The sequence below is a fragment of the Tursiops truncatus genome, chromosome 7 (genome assembly GCF_011762595.2).
Source record: "Tursiops truncatus isolate mTurTru1 chromosome 7, mTurTru1.mat.Y, whole genome shotgun sequence".
Classification (NCBI taxonomy): domain Eukaryota; kingdom Metazoa; phylum Chordata; class Mammalia; order Artiodactyla; family Delphinidae; genus Tursiops; species Tursiops truncatus.
Genome location: NC_047040.1, coordinates 56,872,728 through 56,895,829, shown reverse-complemented (window position 1 = coordinate 56,895,829; position 23,102 = coordinate 56,872,728). Strand labels below are relative to the sequence as shown.

General features: G+C 35.5%; 1 protein-coding gene across 3 annotated transcripts in view; it reads right to left on the bottom strand.

The window, feature by feature from the left end:
• Nucleotides 1–19,455, bottom strand: part of LNPK (lunapark, ER junction formation factor) — an 89,990-nt gene extending 70,535 nt beyond the window's left edge. For all 3 annotated transcript variants that reach the window (XR_012333071.1, XM_019923002.3, XM_019923004.3), the window contains exons 1-4: nt 19,326–19,455; nt 13,633–13,722; nt 11,960–12,001; nt 10,997–11,184 (exon numbers count right to left, since the gene is read on the bottom strand). Coding sequence is in view for 2 of the 3 variants with exons in the window: in XM_019923002.3 (XP_019778561.1) it covers nt 10,997–11,184; nt 11,960–12,001; nt 13,633–13,659 (257 nt within the window). In the remaining variant the exon portion in view is untranslated. The remainder of the gene's footprint in view (nt 1–10,996; nt 11,185–11,959; nt 12,002–13,632; nt 13,723–19,325) is intronic.
• Nucleotides 19,456–23,102: the final 3,647 nt, after the last annotated feature.

The window sequence follows — 23,102 nt, the reverse complement described above, 5'->3', positions numbered from 1 at the left end:
AAGACTTGAAAAGGTAGAATATAATAGTTAGTTATTCCTTAAGGCTAAATTAAATGAAATTCTTTTACATAATTCTTTAAAATAAAATTTAGGTAAAGAATTAAAGTACTTCAGGAATATGTGTTCTACTTATCCCAACAAAGATGTTGCTCTCCCAATAATTAAATATAATTTATGAAAATACAGCAACATGTTTTGTGAAGATATTAAAGATACTACTATTGACTCCTACTTTGAGAATACTGGCATAATCTCCATTTCCCCCTTCTCTTCGTAGATATCATCCAAACAGCAAGGAGACAAAAACAAAAACACAAATCCCTTTTCTGATAAAATTAAGATAAGCTAAAACTCAACCCTCAAAATATGTGGAAGTGTTCTCCAAAACAATGGAGATCATGCAGGGGCTCAAAAGAGTAAAAGCAGAGAAGGAAAACTGCTTATCTCACTAAAAGGTAGGAAGATAAACGTCTCAAAGTGTAAAGCCTAAAACTCATGTTTATTACAGTGAGAATAAGATACACATGCTACAGGCAGAAACTCCTAAGTTTGGTTCCAACAATGAAACAGAAAAGGCAGGGCTTAAAGAGAAATCACTCAGAAATGCCCTATTTACAAAGAATATTCTGTTTCTATGGCAGCAGGGGAGAAAAGTTTTGTACTATGAAAAATTTTATACACAGTTGCCTAACTCTGTTGGTTGGAGAAGGATAAAAGCTGAACAAACTAACATACTAAATCCTGGATCGTAAGGAAAATTCTAGATAGCCTAAATGTAGGAAGACTTGCCTCTATACTCTCACATAAACCTCTTACAAATAACTGGGCCAAAGCAAAGTAAACATACCACATAGCTAGAGATTTTCTATTTAAGGTATAAAAACCAAAAGCAAAATAGAAAATTAGTTTCAAAACTTAGACCAACATCTTTCATCTCAATGAATGTAAATGAGCTAAAGTCACTAGAGCAAAAGAAAAAGACTTTCAGACTGGATCATAAAATAAAAACCAACCCTATAATGTAAACTGACACCTAAAACTGTTTTTGAAGGTTGAAAATAAAACAATGGGCAAAAAATATAGTAGGCAACTACACACAAAATAAAGGTTGTGATCTTAATATGCCACAAGACTGAATTCAAGACTACACCTGCACCAAAAAAAGCTTTAAACTAGAAAAAGAAGGTCATTTTATAGTATTAAAAAGGATGCAGTTTCTTTCCAACAAATAGAGCTGGAGCAACTGCACATCCACAGGCAGAAGAAAGAAAGAAAGAGAGAGAGGGAGGGAGGGAGGAAGGGGGAGAGAGAGAGAGAGAGAGGGAGAGAGGGAGGGAGGGAGGGAGGAAGAAAGGAAGGAAGGAAGGAAGGAAGGAAGGAAGGAAGGAAGGAAGGAAGGAAGGAAGGAAAGAAGGATCTCAATGTGAACCTCACATCTTATATAAAAAATTGGCTCAAAATGGCTTATGAACTTAAATGTAAAATGTTAGAAGGAAAAGAGCATAGCAAAAAAACAAAGAAGAAAGTCTTCAGGACCTATAGATACAGAGAGGTTCTTAACAACAAAAGCACAATCCATAAAAGGAAAAATTTAAATAATAAATTTGGCTCTGTGAAAAACCCTTTATAAGGATGAAAACCCAAATTACAGACTGAAAAAAAATATCTGCAAACCATATATCCAGCAAAGAACTTGTATCTACAATATATAAAGAACTCTCAAAACTCAACAGTAAAAAGACTAAATTATCCAATTAGAAAATTAGACAGCAGACCTGAACAGACATTTCAATGAAGAAAAGATACAGATGGAAAATAAGCACATAAAAAGATGTTCAGCATCACAGCCATCAGGGAAATGTAAATTAAAACCACAATGAGCTATCAATACACACCTATCAGAATGATCAAATCACAAAATAGTGATAATACCAAATGTTGCCAAGGATGCAGAGAAACAAGATCACGCAAACATCACTAGTGGAAATATAAAATGGTACCTCTACCCTGCTAAAAAAGGTTTAGCAGTTTCTTATAAAAGTAAACATGTACTTACAAGCGCCTCAGAAATTACACTCTTGGGCATATACCCCAGAGAAATAAAAACTTACATTCAGATAAAAACCTGTACACAAATATTCATGGCAGTCTCATTTGTTAAAGCCAGAAACTGGAAACCATCCTAATGTCCTTTAACAGGTGTATGGCTAAACAAACTGTGCTACATTAATGCCATGAAATACTACTCAGCAATAAAAAGTAATTACTGTTACACTTAACATCTTGGATGTATCTCAAGAATATGCTGAGTTTAAAAAGCCAACTTCAAAAGGTTACATACTATGTGATCCCATTTTATAACATTCTTGAAATAAAATTATAGAGATGGAAAACAGATGGGGTGGAAGGGGTTAGGAATGGGGCATGTGGAAGAGGGTTGGTATGACTGCAAAGGGGTAGCAAAAAGGAACTCTGTGAACAATTCTGGATCTAAATTGTGGGTTACTTACATGAAGCTACACATATGATAAAACTGCATAGAAATATAAAACACATACACACAAATGAGTGTATGTAAAACTAGTGAAATCTGAATATGCTCTATGAATTGAACCAGTGTCTATTTCCTGTTGTGATATTTAACTGTAGTCATGCAAGATGTTACCACTGGGGAAGGCTAGGTGAAGGGTCCACAGGACCTGCTTGTACATCTGTTTTTTCCAATTTCCTGTGAATCTATAATTATTTCAAGATAAAAAGTATTTTTTAAAGGATGTGCCTACAATGAAGATATTACAAGAATATTTACTCATCAAATAGAAAAGCATAACATTCATAAAGCAAAACTAAAGGAAATATAGGGAGAAGTAGAAATACACTGTTATTAGGATACAGAAGACCTATATAACACAGTAAGGTAGTTTACAATGATAATATTAAACTCTGAAAAATATATATATATATATCTTCAAGTGTTCATGAAACACAGCAACTGATCAAATAGCATGCCACCAAAACAGGTCTCAATAAAACCAAAGAAGTAGAAATATTATTAAACAACATTTTCTGAAAGCAATATAATAAAACTAGAAATAGTAACTAAGCCAAAAAAACAAACATACAAACACACATTGCCACCTGGAAATAACTCTTAGATTATAAAAACTTAAAAAAAAAACTTTTAAAAAATGTAATGAAGTTTTAAAAATAACCAAAGTAAATACATATCACTACCTATCAAGACCTGTGGGATAAAACTAAAGCAGTCAGAAAAATACCATGGCCTCAAATACATGTGTGGTGTATTGTGTTAAGAAATAAGAATGAAAATAAATACATTAAAGCATCCATTTTGAGTTACAAGAATAAAGTAAGCCTATGGAAAAAAAAAAGAAGTAATTTTTTAAGCTGGTTCTTTGGAAGAAACAGCTAATAAAAACAATCAGAAAAGAATTACAAATATACAAAATAAGATATAATAAGGAAGGAATAATCATAGCTACAAAGAAAATTTTAAAAATCAATGAGACAATGATTACTGCTATTACAACACTATGCAAATACACTTTAAAACTGTAGAATGGTTAACAAAACTAACCTTGGAAGAGAGAGAAAGCCTAAAAAATGAACTGCTACTGAATTTTAGAAGTTAAGAGCTACCCTCTATAAAAAACACCAAGCCCAAAAGATTTCAAATGGAATACTACTAAACCTGTAAAGGACAGATAATGCTAGTACTATTTAAACTGTTCCAGAGCATTAAAAAAGAAAGGAAAGCTTCCTGATGTTCTTATAAAATGACTACAACTAAGAAAGTAGAAATTTTCCTAGAATTCAAGATTTCAACATTTGATTTCAATATTTAATATAATCTATCATTATCAAGAGATTTAAGATGAAAAATCACATGGCTATCTCCATAGATGATGAAACAGCATTTAACAAAATTCAACAATCTTTCTTGATTTAAAAAAAAAAGCTAAATAAAATATAAATAGCTAGAAGATTCCTCAACATAAAATATATCTGTCTCAATCCAAAGTCAGGATAATGCCCAATGGGGAAACATTAGAAGCATTCCCAAGGAACAAGTTAAGGATGTTGACTATTTTCTCTGTAACTTAACATTGTCCTGAAAGTATTAGCCAATACAATTACCAAAGAGGAAAAAAAAATCTGAAAGGAGTCAAAATATCTGAAAGGAGGTGGTAAAATTATTGCTATTTACAAATAATATGATTGCATACTTAGAAACTCTCAAAGAATCAACTAAAAAACTTATTAGAAACAATAAGACAATTATCATAGTTGAATACAAAATTAGTATAGAAAATCGATAAGTTCATATATACTATCAGTTCTAAGACATACTAAATACCCTAACTCACATTCATGTAATCATTCCTGTTGTTCTTTTCTGAATGAAACTGATGCCATGTGAAATGTAAGTACAGCATGAATTTCTGTTAAATATTATCCAGTGACTTGCACTATAAAATTATAAAGGTGTTCTAACAGGAATAACTGGAGCCTCAATAAAACAGAATCATACTTTAGATTCAGTAAACATTTTAAATCCTTAATACTAAGTGTTTTTACTGTACTAAAGTTAAAAATGCTAAAAGTTAAAATGTAGCAGAATACCTAAAACTCAATCAATATAATAAAACCTTCCTCACTTTTACTAAAGGATTAACATTCCATAAACCTCTGATGATTTTTCACCAACCTTCATATAAAAAGGAATTTTTACTTATTTCGTCCTTTCTGCCAAATTTAAGTGCTTTCTTTCCAACAACTATACAAGCCCAATCCAATTTATTGAAATGTTTTTAAGATGAGACTTAACAATATATAAAGCTAAAAATGAAAAGATTACAGGTCTCAATATTTATAACTATGTTGACAATTTTGTCAGTTTATTTAACCATCAAAGGCTTTAGGGAGAATTACCTTCACATTTAGACAAGTAACAATGATTTATTTTGGTATAAGGAACAAGCTTTATGTATTTATTTTTATTATTTGGGTGGAGGAGAGATATTCAATACTATTTTCCCCCAATGATTTGAAATGCTATCTTTATCATACATAAAAACCATATATAATAAAAATTCCTTTTGGGATTTATTTCTGGATTCTTGTATCTCTTCCTTTGGTCTGTGTCTCTATTTAGACACTATCAAACTTTTAATTAATGAAGTTTTACAATGCATTTGATGCCTGGTAGACCTCTGCTTCTCATTCCGCTCCTTTTTTAGACTTTTCAAGACTATTCTTATGTGCTTATTTTTCCATTAAAAATTATGGAATAAGTGTGCCAAGATTTTTAAAGTATTGTTAGTATTTTTATTGTGATCACACATTTTTAGATTAATTTAGGGAGAACTCATCTCAGAATAGGATTTGTCTTCCCATCCAAGAATAGGATTTGTCTCTTAATTATGTCTCAGTACATAATTTTTTAAGTACAGAATTATATCAAGTGAATATCTATATTTTAATATGAATATTATAAAAGGGATGCTTGCAAAATGATTTTCTTACCTACAAAAACTAAGAGTAAATATTCCCCTTGAGTAAATATCAAGAGATGTTCAGATATCTTCTCCTTTAAGAGCCAACTATAGTTGATGGGAGATACTTTGTATTTATTAGAGTGCCATGAAACAAACTTTTAACTTTCCTGAAAAGGCTACAAATTATGTCTGTTAGCTGCCTAGCTGGATTGAGGAAATATATACCACAAACTGGTTGGGAGGAGGGGAAGTGGGAAGGAGGCATTCCCTGACAGTCCAGTGGTTAAGACTCTGCCTTCCAATGAAGGGGGCCCAGGTTCAATCCCTGGTTGGGAACTAAGATCCCACATGCTGCGTAGTTCAGGAAAAAAAAAAAAAAAATTGTATAAAGTCAAAGCTCTAACCTCAAACGGCTTTCAATTCAAGTAGAAAAGCAAGAAAACAAAAAACAGGAGGAAGGAAACAGGAGACAAAACCACCTTCCTCAGTTCCTTTGCTTAAATTTTTTCCCCTCAAATCTCATTTTAAGAGGAAATCACACATACACACGGAAAGAAAATATGGCCAAACCCTCTGGGAAGGTTAACATTTTATGCTAATTGGTCTCTGAAATGACCTTATAGAGAATGGAATTTCTAGAAAGTTATTATTTGTAAGAATAAGGTATCCAGGAATAAAAGTTTGTAAGATTGCTTGCAGAGTCAGTTAAGGGTAGAGACAAAGTCTATGGTTGTTCCTTCTTAGAAAATGAGCCAACTCCCAAGATAATGCCTATCTGCCAGCATAATGCAGAAATACAAAAATTTAATGTAAACCAAACCTTCCCTCACTATGGAGCACAATCTTAATAATTCCTATGAAATCAGTTCACCATAATTTCAGTTTCAGTAACAGCTGAAAAGATCAGAGAGATATAAATATATTATCAAATCTGAAAAGCAGAAAACCAATAGACTGGAATCTCACCAAGTTCCTCCCTATTACATCCTAAAAAGAAGACAAAATAAAATCTCAAATCTTCTCAGGTATTGATATTCTACCAAAAAAGATAATTTGGGAATAGTTATGATTAGGCAATATATGCTCAGTCCTGAATCCATGACCTCTCTGCCAGTAAAAGCATTTGGGAAACTGGGAATGCAGAGACAACAGTCGCTTTTTGTCATTGTCAGGTAGATTTCTAAACTTTATAATTAATGTAGACAGTGATGAGTAAAGCAATACCTTTTCTTGCTCCTTCTGCCTCCATTTCTTTAAGCAAACCCTGGTCTAGACATCAAAACTTTGTTTCCAAAGAAAAAAAGTCCAGCGGTAAGCTTGAGCGAGAGCTTACATTACACACAAAAGGCAATGTCCTGTGGTAAGTCTTCTTTCTGTTCACCACAACATCCACTCTCATGTTGTTGTATTCTATTTCATGCTTTTTTGATTGTCATCAATCAGAAGGACAATTCTATTCTTTGTTGGATAACTGGTCTATGCTTCCAAAAGTGAACAACAGCTCACTGAAATAGAAACTGCAGCAGTTGAGAACCAGGTCACAGATGTGAATGAGACAAAGTGAGAAATGGCTCTGAAGCTTAACAAGCCAAGAAATACTAGATGCAGATGATGCAGAACAGGCAGAAGGACACAGTAAGGATAACAAAGCTTCACACTCAAAAGAGTGGAAAGATCAAACTGAAGAAATAAAAAACATTTTTAAAGAAACTAAGTTTTTTTACTTTTTTTTTTTTTTTTGCGGTACACGGGGCTCTCACTGCTGTGGCCTCTCCCGTTGCGGAGCACAGGCTCCGGACGCGCAGGCTCAGCGGCCATGGCTCACGGGCCCAGCCGCTCCGCGGCATGTGGGATCTTCCCGGACCAGGGCACGAACCCGTGTACCCTGCGTCGGCAGGCGGACTCTCAACCACTGCGCCACCAGGGAAGCCCCAGTTTTTTATACTTTTAAAAACAATTAGTATATGATTTATGTGCAAAAAAACAAACGAAAAAAATCTTCTGAGTCACAACAGTCAATCACAATCTGTGCTTAGGCATTAGAATTAGCACAGAGAGAGTTCCCTGTCAGGTATTCTTTTACAACTAGATTAAAATCTTCTATAATCAGAAAATCAATTTTTATATGGAAATGGATGTCAAATGGAGTTTCTTTAAGTATTTAAAGACATTTAAATCAACTAAACATCTCACACTTATTCCCTTTCTAAATTTTTCTCCCTTCTTTTCATAAAAAAAAAATAGAAGGTTAAGAAGGGAAAGGGGCTCTGCATTATGAAATCTGAGACTACACCTGGGATAAGAAGCATTCCAAAAGATTTCAAAAGAGAAGAAACATTTTTTAAATGGCAGAGACAATTATTTTGTAATATGCATGTACTTGATTTTTGGCTCTTTACCTACATACAAAGTTAAAATTGTATCAGCACCAGGAGTTCCTAAAGACTAAACCAAAAATGTTTACTATAGTAGTCCCAATGAAAAAGATCCTACCCCACCCACCAATGTCAAACCAAAAAACCTAAGCATCACCCTGATTCCTCCTTTTCCCTTACCTTCCATTTCCTCCCATCAAGTTGTCTCAGTTTTACTTCCAAAATATTTCCAAATCATCTGTTCATCTCTTCTGCCACTGGGCAGTCCAATCCGTCTTCATTTTTTATTAAACTTCTACAACAGCCTCCTAGCTGATCTCCCGGTTTCTATTCTTGTCCTCCTCTTACTCCATCTCCATAAAACATCACACATGATCTTCTTAGATCTCATCATGCCATTCTTCTACTAAAACCTTTACACTCTTTCCATTTCACCCAAAATAAAATTCAGACTCCTCTCTGTGACCCTCCATGACCTAGATTGTGCAAGCTCACCTTGCATCACTTTTCCTCTCCATCACACACTCCAGATATACCTATGTTTTTGACCCTCGCATAAGTCACTCTCTCTCCTACTTCACAGACTTTGCATTTTCCGTTCTTTCTTCTTGGAATTTTTTTTTTTTAATTTGAAGAACACACTGATGGAAAAAATTCTAACAATACCAAAAAAAAGCATGTGGAAAGAAACGACTACTTAAAATTCCAACACCTGAGAAAATTACCATTATTATTTTGAGGATAATCTTTTCCTATATCTCTCTATGGATATATGTGCTATTACACACTGTATATATAAATACTCTTCCACATATTCCAACTCTTTCCATACTGGTTCTTTCTCATACTTTAGTTCTCAATTCAAATACGTCCTCAAAAGAGGCCTTCCAGGACCATCCTAAAGCATCCTATTCTTCTCTATCACATCACCTGTTTATTTTCTTCATTGCACTTATCTCTCTCTAAATTAACTATGTTTGTTTACTTGTCTCGTTTTTTGTCTGTCCAATCCCAACTGAATGTAAGCTCCCTACTTTCTCAATCACAACAGGCTAGCCCAAAACCTAACACATTGCAGGTGCCAAATATTTACTGAATGAACAGATGATGGCTTTGACTAATATTTATAAGCTGCCAAATCCTAAATTTATATTTCCCATTCAAATTTCTCTCCTGAGCTTCATAGTCATACTTAACCATCCCACTTGGCAGCTCTATCTGGATAGACCATAGGTATTTTGGTCTCAGTGGGTCAACTACCTGCTCCTCCTCATGTTGTTCCCTATTTAGATGAATGATGCTACCATCAACCAAATTTCCCAAGCCATGAACTTGAATTTTATCCTTGACACAATTCTTCCTCTTCACCCCACATTTAACCAATCACCAAGAGCCTCTCCATATTACCTCAATTCTACCTCTTAAATCTCTTCAACCCATCCACTTCATTCAGCCCATCTGTTTCTCTTCAATGCTGCTACCACCACTCAAGTGCAAATCGCCATCAATCGTTTCTCCCCTAGACAACTACGATAACCTTCTAACTTGCTGCTCCGGATCCATTCTTACTCCCCTCTAATTTACTCTCCATGCTGTAGCCTCAGTGGTATCTTCAAGATAATGGTATGATCATGTCATACTCCTTAAAAATCTTCAGTGGCTTCCCACTATTCTTAGATTAAAACCTAAAATCCTTATCATGGACTATAAGGCCCACAAGAAATATCCTTCGTCTAACTATCCAGACTTTTCTCCATAATCCAGTCTTTGGCCTTCTTTCAATTCTTTAAACCTACCATGCTCTATCCTCCTTCAGAGTCTTCAAATATGCTCTTCCTTCTGCCTAAAACACTACCTACCATGTCACACCACCCTTGCTACATATAACTCATCCTTCAGGTCTCACACTCAAAAACCACTTCCTCAGGAAGACTGTGGTAGGCAGAATTCTAAAGATATCCCCCTCTCTCTCCCCAAGATTTCCATTCTCTGGTTATATTATCAAACAGTAATCTAGGTACTACTATGGAGGGACTTTGCAGATATAATTACTACTCAGTTGATTTTAAGATAGGCAGATTAACCTAGATTATCCTGGTGGGTCTAATACCATCAGTTAAGCCCTTAAAAACAGAGGTTTCTCTCAGCCAAGGGCAAAATAGGAAATCAGAGAGATACAGCAGAAGTCAGCCAACACCCTGTGTGAGCCTGGAAGCAGATTCTCTGCCCCCAGAGACTCCAGGCCAGCTAATAACTATGATTTAAGCCTGCAAGACCCTAAGCAAAAAACCCAGTCAAACTACCTGGACTTCTAACCTACACACCTGTGAAATAATAAATGGGTGTTAAGTCACTAAATTTGTGGCAACAGTAGTAAAGAATACAAAGGCCCTTCCCTGACTCCCATGTCCACTCCAGACTGTGTTAAGGACCCATTATAATATTCATTATACTTATTACTTAATTTAATGTATGCAGTCTAAGATCTACAGTCAAAGGTTCTGTATTTTTGTGTACCATACACCATTATAATCCAACATGCACACAATTGGTACCTATAAATGTTTGTTGATTGAATGAACAAATTTTTCATTCAACTTTCAAAATTCGCAATCATTCTAATCGCAATTCACACCTCCCGTAAAGTGCTGTATTACAAAATATTTCTGTAGTAAGGGTCAATTGCTTTATAGCAGTTACTAAAAAGAGGGGAAGGGTGGGATGAATGGAATACATTCAACATGGGGCAGATGTTCTTTTTGTTTTACAAGTCCTTCCTCACTTGCCACTACCCACAATCTGAAACGCCTACTCCATGCCCAATACTCCTAGGGAGCATGAACATGTGTTAGAGAATCACAAAAGATTACCGTACAGAGCCATTATTACTAATGTCACTGGGTCATATTCTTCAAGTATGTTGGATTATAAATAAAGGTTTAAAACAATTGTTCTACTTTTTAAAGAAACAGTTTTCAAACTGCAAAAAATGCAAATTTATTCACTCTGCAACATTATTATTTCATAATAAAAAGAAACTGACTATATTAAAACTATCTAATCAGGAAGAGGAAAAGTCAACAAAAAGAACATTTTACTTACATTAATGGGAAAGCAAAAAATGGGAGTGTCATGGCAAGTCTTGCTGTAAATTCATCGGGAAGGTACCATAAGTATACAATTAAACATGTAAACAGATAGAGAATTGAAGAGTAGAGAATTAATCTTCCAACCCATAATTTTTGTAATCTCTGATTTTTTTCCCTAAATTCTTCCAATGCTTGAATTTCCTGTGAAGAGAAAGTTATTATGTATTATTATATCAAATTCATAAAGAAATTAAAATGGTAAAAAAATTTTTACATGAGAGGTTATAAAGAACTCTTAAAAATTCAATGAAACATAATACCTTAATATTTTAAACAGAACATAATATGAAAAAGAAAATTAAAAATGAAGTTAAAACATATGAAAAATGTCTATTATGATTTGACAAATCTTTTTTAAATTAAAAATTAAGATATTTAAAAATAATGTTTGATAACCTATCAAATTAGCAAAGATCAGAGGTATAAAATTGGCATCAATAGTCTTTGTTAAGTCAAACAAGTAATAATTCTCCCTGTATAAGGCCTAAAAAAAAAACTCTGACTATAAAAAGAATAAAAATTGAAACAGTGACCCATACTAGATTCTTTCAATCCATTCATCACTCTCAATATTCTCAAAGAATAACCATTTTTTTATGATAGAAAGTATAAAAAGCTGTGAAGTTTGCAAACTGATACAAATAGTTGCAGACTATTTTATAATCTACTTTGTCCTATCTGTAACATTGATTTACACCATGCTGTAGATCAAATTTCATTCTAACATTCACTATTACCTGATACAGACTTCTTAGGTCACTGATAGACTTTGGATTTTAACATTGAAGTTCTCAGGCTTACTCTATATCACCTCTAAATTCCCATACCAGATCTAGTCTCCAAAGTAATATGTACTAAAATAATATTTATGTAACACCTAAAATGAATTAAAACACCCCAGAGCCAAAGAACATACCTTATCTATATTTTCCAGAACCTCTACAGTTGAAGGTTTTGTCTGTTATAGAAACAGAAATAAGAGACAGCATTAAAACCTGTTATCGCTAACTTAGAAACACTTTGACTTATATAATCATACAAGAACATTTTAATCCAAAATTAAGTTTTTTCAATGTTATTAAGCAATATGTATTCCTGTCTTTTTACAAATGAGATTTAAACTTAAATAAAAATTATAACTATAAACAAAATTACACAAGACTAAAGAAATAAGATGTACCTACTTAACTGAAATTTTTAGTCCTAGAAGTACTTTCAACTCTGATAGCTCAATTTTTACCATCCTTAACCAACCCCAATAAAACATACTTTTACTAAGAGAAAATTTGTTTAAATTTTCCTCCAAGAAAAATTTTCTTAGATATGATTATTCAAAAGAATTCTATTAAGTTATTATAAATTATTAATTCTATAATAATTCTATTAAATTATTATAATTATAAATTCTATTTAAAAATTCAAGACTAAATATGGTCTGATTTACTATTGCTAAAAGTTCACTTAGGACTCTGGAGGTCGAAAATCAATAGGCTACCTTCATTCTGAATTCCTAAAGTACTTTTCTGAATATCAGATTTTTAAAGGGCGTCTAACAATACTTCACTATTGCAGAGCTTGTTTGTCAAAGATATTTTTTATATCACCTAGAATAAAAACCAGCCAAAATGCCTCATACAACATTTGAAAAAAGTAATTACCAATTATATACTCAACCATCTAAGAGGGTAATGATTATCAATTCATTGTAGGGCCAACAGGAGTTGTTAATATTAGGTTGAACCATATGCAATTGCTGTTTATGTAATCAAAACTGGCAGTTTCATATGGTTCAACCTAACAAGAAAGACAAAGGAAGAATAGATAAATTTGATTCTCAGGCAGAACTTTAATAAGGTTTTAAAGGGGGGTGGAGGGTGTCAATGTAATGCCAATCCAAAACAAAGCATCTCCAGCAATAGGTCAAAAACTAAATTGTGTACCAAGTATTGCTAGACTCCATTGTTATGGTAAAAAGGAGTCAAAAAATAAGCAAAGTAGTTGTCCTAGACTACATTACCTCCTCTTATATTAGAGAAGAGCATTGACCAGAATATTTTATATTTTACAGCTCTAAATTTGAGATACTTCCTCTAAAGACTTAGCCAATAAAATCAAACTATATTTTTAATTTTGTTTAACCTATTAATTCCTAAAAGTATACCTAGTGTGACTTTAGTAAATATTTGTGACAAGCTTTAAGCAAAAAGATATAGCCTATAAAAACATAAATATTGTATAGAATACTTAATTTCAACTATCTTTCAAGTAAGATTGAAATTTAGGCAGTATGAAAACAAGAAAAGATAACCATCTGTACACAAATGTATAAACAGAGAAATAAAAATAATTCATAGGTCAACGTGAAATAATTCTGTTAAACAGAGACATCAGACACCTACATAGCAAGTAGAACCATTAAAGTCCAAATAAAAAAATAACTCATAAGAGAAGAAAGAAAAAAATTAAATAGAGTTAGGGATAATATTAAACCACTACTCAAGTCTACACCACAAAGGAGACCCTTACAAATAGCTTTATGTGACACTTTTATATTAGACTAAGAACTGGCTGTAAAGAAAAGTAACTTACCCTCCATCGAGAAAATAATCCACCCATTTTTTTATTTGTAGAAACTGGGCACAATGATAAATATCATCAGTTGTCCAAAGGAATTCACAGCTAGAAATAAAGCAATTATTTTTAAAATTTAAGTTAAATATACAGCATATTCACTATAAAATTTAGATGTTGCAATACTACCCAAAAATACTATAAAATATTAATTTATTTGGACTCCACTTATGTGGAATTTTAATTCAAACAGTCTTGCAGACAGCCCACCTTTTAAAAATTCCTTTCTTCCAAGCCAAAACATATTTAAAAGTGAAAATAAAGTTGGAAAGACTTTTTAAGTAGCAAGGCGTTTTAAAAGTGTATATTCATACCACTTTGCAATTTTCTGTTCCTTAAAGTAGGTCCCCTATATTGTTCTTCTAAGAAAAATTCTGCTGTACTACATTTCTATCATTCAGCTGTCTCCCAACTAAACTAGTTATTTGGAATTAGGGGTGCTCTACAATGTTTAGAATAATATCACCTTACAATAATAGAAAGCCAACAGGATTTTGAGTAAGAAAATAAGGGTTATAAGGTTACCTGTGACAGTGAGCATATCATTTAATGTTTCTGAGCCATAATTTTCTTTTCTGTATATTAAAGTTAATAATACTACCACTTTTCACAGGATAGCCTTTATTATTACCATTTTACAGACAAGAAAATTAAGTGGAAAGAAGTTTAGTGATTCACCCAATAGCTCAGAAGAAACATTACCCAAAGCCACTCTATCTTCAGACTTCCGGTCTGTTCACTACCGTTCAACACCCAAATAAACATTTCTTTCTGAAATTATGTCTACGTCCCTCAAGTTAAACTGTCATGTCAGCTAGCTGTATCTCATATCCCCTTTTTTTAGTTGTTTTTCTATGACTCTCAAATGTATTAAATATTACCATACATATAAAAATGTATCAGCAATATTATATCCTAAATCAATTTACCAGTCAGTAGTTACATAATTTTTAATTCTTTTAAACTGAAATAGTGAAAGTATATTTTCAAACTTACATAGTTTTACCAGGTTACAGTTATATACTACCAATGTATAAAACTGCTTCATTTCCACCTAAAAAAAGTTAGGCCATAATTCTTACATTTTTTTAAACTCATAAATGTAATCACAAAATAATGCCAGTACAAAGTAAGTACATTCACTCTGCAATACTATTTTTAGGTTGGAATTAGCATCAGGCATGCCTATCTTGACTTTCTTGGTTAGAGAAGTAACAAAAAGTCTAATTATGAAACACACAAAGTGATTTTTACCAACAGAAATACCTATAATCTGTACTGAAAACTTCTGAAGTTTATAAATGTAATCAATGTTATAAGCCACATTTAAGTTGCAATCTAAATATTATTAATCCTTCAATAGTAAATCGGTATTCAAATTTCTAAAGTGTGGTTGTAGGAAATCCAGGAACTTTAATGAATAAAAGTATAAATTTCTGAGTTAAGACATTAAATAGATCTTAAAACCTTAAGATGCTAAAAATCACCAAGAAAGGTGGCTGGGAAGGGAAGATGAACCACTTAACTTGTATATTTTCTTTTTTTTTTTTTTTCCTATATGCGGGCCTCTCACTGTTGTGGCCTCTCCCATTGCGGAGCACAGGCTCCAGACGCGCAGGCTCAGCGGCCACGGTTCACGGGCCCAGCCGCTCCGCGGCATGTGGGATCTTCCCGGACCGGGGCATGAACCCGTGTCCCCTGCATCGGCAGGCGGACTCTCAACCACTGCGCCACCAGGGAAGCCCTGTATATTCTCAAAGTATACATTATCCCATGTATACGATGAATGCATGTGCTATACACCACTATGTATGGTGTATAGCACAGTGTTTTGTACACAACTGACCTACACATTTTGGTTTGTAACAGTTTATAGCTATCACAAATCAGAATTTTTAATATTTGAAAGTAATGACAACAATAATATCATTTAAACACTTGGTAAGGACTTAATCTTCTAGCAGGCCCTAAAACAAATGCTTTTCATGAATTTTATCATTTAGATACTACCATCACTCTATTTTACAAATGGCAAAACTGAGTCTACAGAAGTGAAGTAATTTGCTAAGTTCCCAAAGACAGTAAGTAACAGAGCCAGACCCAGTATTTTAGTTTTGATTTTTTAAAAAGCAACAAGTTAGCGGTAGTGGCTTAAGAGATACAAACTACTATGTATAAAACAAGTAAGTTACAAGGATATATTGTACAGCACAGGGAATATAGCCAACATTTATAACTATAAATGGAGTACAATCTTTAAAAATTGTAAATCACTACGTTATACACCTGAAACTTATATGATATTGTAAATCAATTACAGCTCAATAAAAAAGGCAAAAAAAAGCAACAAGTTACTTCTAATAACTCAAAATCAGAAATTAAGTCTTTCTGTAGATTAGATTGGAATATTTATATATAAAACATATAAAAGCACCTCAGACATTCTCAAATAGCTGGTAAACAGAGCTACTGAAGTGGAAAGTCATAAACATAGGACACAGGGTTAGTACAGTTTATCATATAGCCCAATTCCTTCATTTGCTTAAATCTGAATGCTTAAATCTGCATGGAAGAGAAGCTAAATGACATGCCAAAATCATGCAGGTCCAGCTAGGGGCAGAACTGGTGCTAGAAGTCTGCAAGTACTGCCTCTACTTGTTTACTGCACGTCACTTTTAAAATTCATGTAATATGAAATGTATGCATAATATTACAATTAATACCAACTTTGACATCAATTATTTGCTTGGAGAATTGTTTTGATGTTAATGAAACAAATTACATAAGATCCCTGCAGCAGAGAACTGTGCTTCTAAATTTGTCCTCTAGAACAACACACTATGGTAATAGTCATTAAATGCCATATTCATCCTTTCAGGTTCATAATCAAAAACCCAATCAACCCTCATTGTCCCAACTTTTTTTCTATCAAATTCTGGTATTTGTTAGGGATGCCTGATTTACTATAATACACATGTATAAGTAGTACTTTCCAACAGATACGAAAGCATAACAAAATTAAATAAATCAACTATTTCTCTACAACTTTAATTTCATACCTCTTCTATTTCCAAACACTTTTTCCCTCCTTGCCACCTGAACATCTTAACTCCAATTCCTGTGGCCCATTACTATGAAACCTTGGGCAAATAAATAAATTAACCTCTCAGTTACTCATTATCTTCATCTGCAAAAGAGCGATAGTTAAGAACCCTCTCAAATGTTGAAAAGCTTAAACAACATAATGTATTCTAAAGTACTTACAACAGTGCCTGAAACATACTAATTTCTCGATACAAATGGTTGTTTTTACTGCTGTGGTTGCTGCCCTTTTCTAGTCCATCTCTGCTTCCTTTCAACACATGGAAAATACATGGGAATCAAATAACTAGCATTTCTTTCTGAAGCATAAATCAATTTGCTTGCTCTTGAGTGGACAGATTGTTCAATCTCAAGTGGCCTGTTCCAAGAAATCTTCCGTGAACGTGTATAAAGAGTCTCTTTCCACTCTGCTATCACTATGGGACCTGACATGACCTTAAGAGCTGGGTGCATCTAATGTGTTTTTCACTAAATAATAACACCCACCATATTACTTGAATGTTTTCTATTAACTGCTATTCACACTCAGGTTTAGGTGTCAGAATTTGAAATCTTGGGATGTGTTATTCTTAAATTTTGAGCTTACTTCAAGTCATATTGAAATAATGGAATAAAAAAGGTCTTGATTCAAAATATGACTCAACCACATACTAGCTACGTGATCTTGTATAAACTAAACTCTCTAAGCCTCAGTTCAGCATTTGTAAAGCGGTGAAAATATCTACATCTACACTTCACAGAATTGCTGCATGAGTTAAATGAAATTATATATCACTTGGTAATGAAATAAGTGTATAATAAATTATAGACATTATTACTACTATTACCAGAAAGCACATGTAGTACGGCAATACTTCTCATATGGAACACATTTCTTTCTAACTTCTTATAAAGAAACTGTTTCATAATTTTAAAATTGGAAAATAAAGCTAGTTTGTATTTTAACTAAAATTGTATTGCTCTCATTTTCTCCAGTATAAAAAATAAAACAAAATACTCTGAAGACTCTTACATTAAAATAAACTTTAACAGCAAAGGAAGTTTAGTTTTATGTTTATCAAGTTCCAAACTTAAGTAGAAACTATTGTCACCATCAACAGTACCTCTATAACACACTGGACAATTCAATTTGAGATTAAAAGTGTTTGTTCTATAACTCTAACTTTCAAATATCCTAACAGAAAAGACAATTCTGAAATATCCCAAACTACCACATTTATTGCTCAAAAATAAAATTACTGAAAAGAAGTACATCTCTAAAAGCACTTTTATTATACAATGATTAAGTTCTGGTCTTCATGGTAAGTCAATGCTCATTCTGAAATAAATACTACCAAAAAATGACTATTTGATTGTAAAGATTTCTCCTATAAATCATACCTGTTGTAAGCCATATAATTTCTTCCTTTTTTTATTCTTTCAAGTTAATAATATGTAAACACTAAGGTTTTTAACAGCAATGGGTTGATGCCAGTAGATGACGGAGAAACTTGAAATTCTAATTTTAAATGTTTAAAAAAATATGTTGAAAATCAACTTAGTCCTCCTAAAATGAAACTACGGGGGCTGCTGAAGACAAGAGATTAGCATTCCCTGCCAGTTTGAACATATGCCTAAAACCAAGTTTACTCACATCCACACAAACTGCTGTTGAATTTTGTGTGGTGACAATTTTGTCAATGGTGACACCCAGGCCACTGAGAAAGGAGATGAAAGTCGACACTAGGCACCACAAACCAGAAGCCTACTGGGAAAAGCGGAACATGGAAAATTCAGTGAGTCACAAATTTTACTTAGTAGAGTGAGGGCACCATCAGCAAAACTGCGGGCACCAATCCCAACTCTCCCTCAATCCCCTTACACTGTATTCAAGAATTAAAACTATGATGTAGTTTAGATTTGCTCTTCTCCTTCTGCCATGCCTATGACACCCACGCAATCTGGCCCTTCCCTCCACCCCACCATTGCTCAAAAAAGGACTACAGTCCAAGAGAGGCTTCTCTAAGCAGCATACAATCCACGCCCACACGCCTGGGCCGAGCAGCGTGACACTGACAGTTTTCGGTCCCTCCCGATCTCACCAACTCGTGGCGCCTCCGCACAACTCAGCAAAAGACGACAAGGGTAGAACCCACTCAAAGCGATGGCTTAGTGCAGGACTTTCTGACCCTTCGACCGAACAGGGAGGTGGGCCAAAGAGACGATGCTCAGCTCAACCCAGTCACTGCCCCCCTTCCCCGCCCCGAATCTCCGAGAAAAGGCTGGGGAACCAACTCCCCTCGGGAAACAGAAAGGGGTCTCCAGCACTCCAGAGCCATCCCTGCCACTGTGCTGGGAAACGAAGGGGATCAGGGAGCGAGACAGGATCAGCACGCAGCCGGGCAGGAGCTCAACTAGCCGCCGCCGCAGAGCTCGTAGGCCACTGGGCATGGGGCGGAGGCGCCCGGGAGAGGCAAGCGGGGGAACCCGAAGCGTATTTCCCAGGGAAAAGCTCAGCGCATCTCCCCTCTGCCGAACCCTTCCAACGGCCCTCATTTTGACCCCTCTACCTTCAAGTAGAAGCGGGCAAAGCCCGGCGCTGGCGCCCAGCTCTGCCAGCTTCGGCCGCCACAGCGCAGCCCGCCTCCAGAGCAGGCAGCAGCCGCCACTGACACAGCGATGGGCTCAGCCAACTTCCCATCAAACCCCGCGCTCCCGCCGCCGGCCAATCGGCGCCGCAGCCGGCGCGCAGCGCTCCCCCGTCACGTAACCGTGACCGGGGCGGGCAGCTGAGGGGCGAGGCCGGCGGTTGGCCCGAGGACTTCTGTCCCTGTGGTTTCTGCGGCAAAATAGGGTGCTCGTCTTCGCGTCTCACAGGTGGACTGTCATTTATTATGACTCTTAACAGTACAGTTACTTCTTACTCCTCCTCTGCCTCCTTCTTTTCTTTTAGAGCCCGTTCTGCCAAGTCTTACAGGCGAAAGAAAACCCCGAAATTGGTTCTGATGGTCCTAGAACGCCGCGGGAGAGAAGAGTGCGCTTGGGTAGAGATGGATGCACTTGGAAAGGAGTCCGCCCTGAAGAGTGCCCGACCAGCTGCCATCCAACCGGCAGCAGAGCAAGTTAATGCTACACCGCTTAGAAGAGACGGGTTCCCAAACAAGCCAGTGGAGAAATTCAGCCTAGACTCCAGGAGTGCTTGAGGCTTTTATGACTCTTGGACGCCAAAAAGGGTCATTTGATATCTGGGCGCTTACCATTGTGTGGTAAACGTCGAATGTCCAAGGATGTTGATTTCAAACTTGTGGATAACAACATAAGCTGAATTTTCTATCTCTTACCTTAAGAACACTCCCTTCACAGGTCCTGGTACTAGGCCCACGAATAAACCACCTAGGTTTTATTTGCCTCAGATGTGAAACATTGGCTAAAGAGTGTTAAATCTAGTCAACTGGGAATGACAAGTCTAAATAACAAATGGTACTTGAACCACACAAGGTAATGTTGGAGAAGGGTAGAGAAACCTCAGTAAAAGCTTTTGTCCCATTTTACCCCTGTGTGCAAACATTTTTCTATTTTATTTAGTTACATACACATTTTAAAATAATGAAAAGTGTCCATAGTTTTTAAAGAGTATAATCGTTTTAATATGCTACGTTTAAACTTTGACAACCAAACAGGTAAAGTAAGAAAAGAAAGTGAGCATAGTATCTAGTTGGTAAGAATAATCTATTATACTGGAAGCTACCAGATAATTCACTGTAGAGTTGCTTAACTGCTAAAATCTTTAGTTATAGCTTTGTAAAAGAAGGGAAGGGAACCAAAGTTTTTTCTGGTACTCTGGGTCAGACACTTTATAAATCTAAAAGAAAATGAAAAGAAACATTTCACCTATTCTGGTATGGAAATTTAATCATTTTGTTTTTTCAGCCTTTGCTTTTTCAAAGTTGTTTTTTTTTTTTTTAAAAAAAAAAAAAAGGCCTGTGCAAGACTTAGAGGCCAAACTAATGGTTGCCAGGGGGAAGGGTGGGGGGGAGGGATAGCTAGGGAGTTTGGGATTGACATGTACACACTGCTATATTTAAAATGGATAACCAACAAGGACCTACTGTATGGCACAGGGAACTCTGCTCAATATTATATAACAACCTAAATGTGAAAAGAATTTGAAAGAGAATAGATAACATGTATATGTTAAAAAAAAAAAAAGGCCTGTGCAGTTTTGCAGATGAATCTCCTCACCTCAGGACAATCTCTTTCCTAAGAGAACAAGGAAGAAATGTTTTCTACTTGCTAATGATTTGTTCTCTAGTTTTTTGGGGTTTTTTAATATTTATTTGGTTGCACCAGATCTTAGTTGCGGCTCACATCCTCCTTAGTTACAGCACGCAGGCTCCTTATTTGCGGCATGCATGAGAGATCTAGTTCCCTGACCAGGGATCGAACCCAGGCCCCCTGCATTGGGAGTGCAGTCTTATCCACTGTGCCACCAGGGAAGTCCCTGTTCTCTAGTTTTAATTGAGCTATCAAGATCTACTGTAAAGGGGACAAAAACAGGAGAGGGAAACAGGAAAGAGCTAACTGGGTGCAAGAGATTCCAAAAACCTAATCCTGAGACAAAATTCCCTAGGTAATTGATCTACAAGAGAAGAGATTTGGCCTGGCAAGGGGAGAGAGAAGAGTATTAAATAATTAACTTTTTTAATCCTCCCAGCAACGTTTTAAGGTATCAGTATTCAAATGAAGAAACTGAAAAGTAGAAAAATTATACATATATCGTTGAAGGTAATGCTAACACTGCCTCTGCCAAGTGGTAAGAGTTTGTAGGCACAGTGAGAGAAGACATTAGAAGCAGAGAAATCAGCATATGCACTATATGGCTGTACTACAAGCTACAACAGTCATTCCAAATATTTACTGAGGACAAGACCCTGTGTTAAGTGCTAGGGATACAGAGATAAGTAAAACAGCTGTCCTAAAGCAACTGATGCTAGTGAGAGAAACCTTCAAGAAAACAACAAAAAAAATACAATATAAGGTAAATAAGTGTTGTGGTAGAGGCAAATTTCAAAAGATTGGAAAATCATTAGGCAACAAGAGCCAGAGGGGATGTGGGAAAGCCAACGAAGGTGGTTCTTCAGTTGAGTCCAAATATTCATCCTAAAAATTGTTCTGGAATAGGTTCTAAGGAAGTGAAATCAAACAAGAGAGAAGATGAGCAAGGAAACAAACTATTCTAGGCAAAGGAATTCAAAAATGTCTAATTCAACAAATAAGTGAGCCACATTTATTTAGATAAATAAATGAAAGTTGCAAGAGATAGGTGCTCTGAGAGCTTACATTAGGGTCACTCACTGATCTGGTCAGAAAAGTTAGGTAAGGCATGCTTGAGGAGGTCTCCTGGAAGAGAGATCTGAAGGCTGAGAGACTGAAGAAAGGAGAAAAGGAAACAGGGAACATCGTGTATTTTGTCAGGAGTGAACAGTGCAAACCTGAGGGACTGAAAGGAGGCCATTGTGGCTAGAGCATAGTTTGCAGGGAGACCAAACTAAGCAGAACTTGGTTGGCCATACTGAGAACCTTCATCTTTTTCTTCAGAGCAAAGTGGGGAAGGGATATGACCTGATCAGATCTGTGTTTTGAAAAGATCATTCCAGATGCAGTGTGGGAACATGAACAGGATCAGCCTTGGACCAGTTAGGACCTATGGGTCATGGTTAGCATTGGTAGTAAGTAGTTCAAGTGGACTGGGATGGGCACAAGGAGATGGAGACGAGTGCAGAAAATGGAACGATTTAGGAAGTGAAATAGGAGGTCTTGGGAATGGAGTTAGATAAGGCAGAGTGGAATGAATGGGGATTGAGGGAGAGGAAGGAGTCAGAAATGATGGGATTTCTGGCAGGCCCAGTGGGTGGATAACAATGCTCACTGAGGTGTGGGGAACACTGAAGGAGAGTCGGATTTGGGGGAAGATGATGATTTCAGTTGAAACATGTTGAGTCTCAGATGTTTTCGGGACTTCAAGGAGAGATGTCATGTAAACATCTATGGGTCTGCAGCACTGAGGAGAAGTCTGGGCCGGAGAAAAAGTATTTTACGGTTTGTAATATGTTCTTTTCCACAAGCTACTTATTTTTTCAAAATGCAAATATTATAAATATTGTGGAAAAACGAAAGAAAAAGAAGTCTCTAGAGCTGTTTCCCAAACTTCCTTTCAAATTACCTGGGGACTTCATTTTGAAGAAAACAAGTTCTCAGGCTTCTACCCTTTAGATTCTGATTATACATGTCTAGTATGAAGCCTCAAAATTTGGATTTTTAACAAGTGCCACCGGTGATTCTTCCTT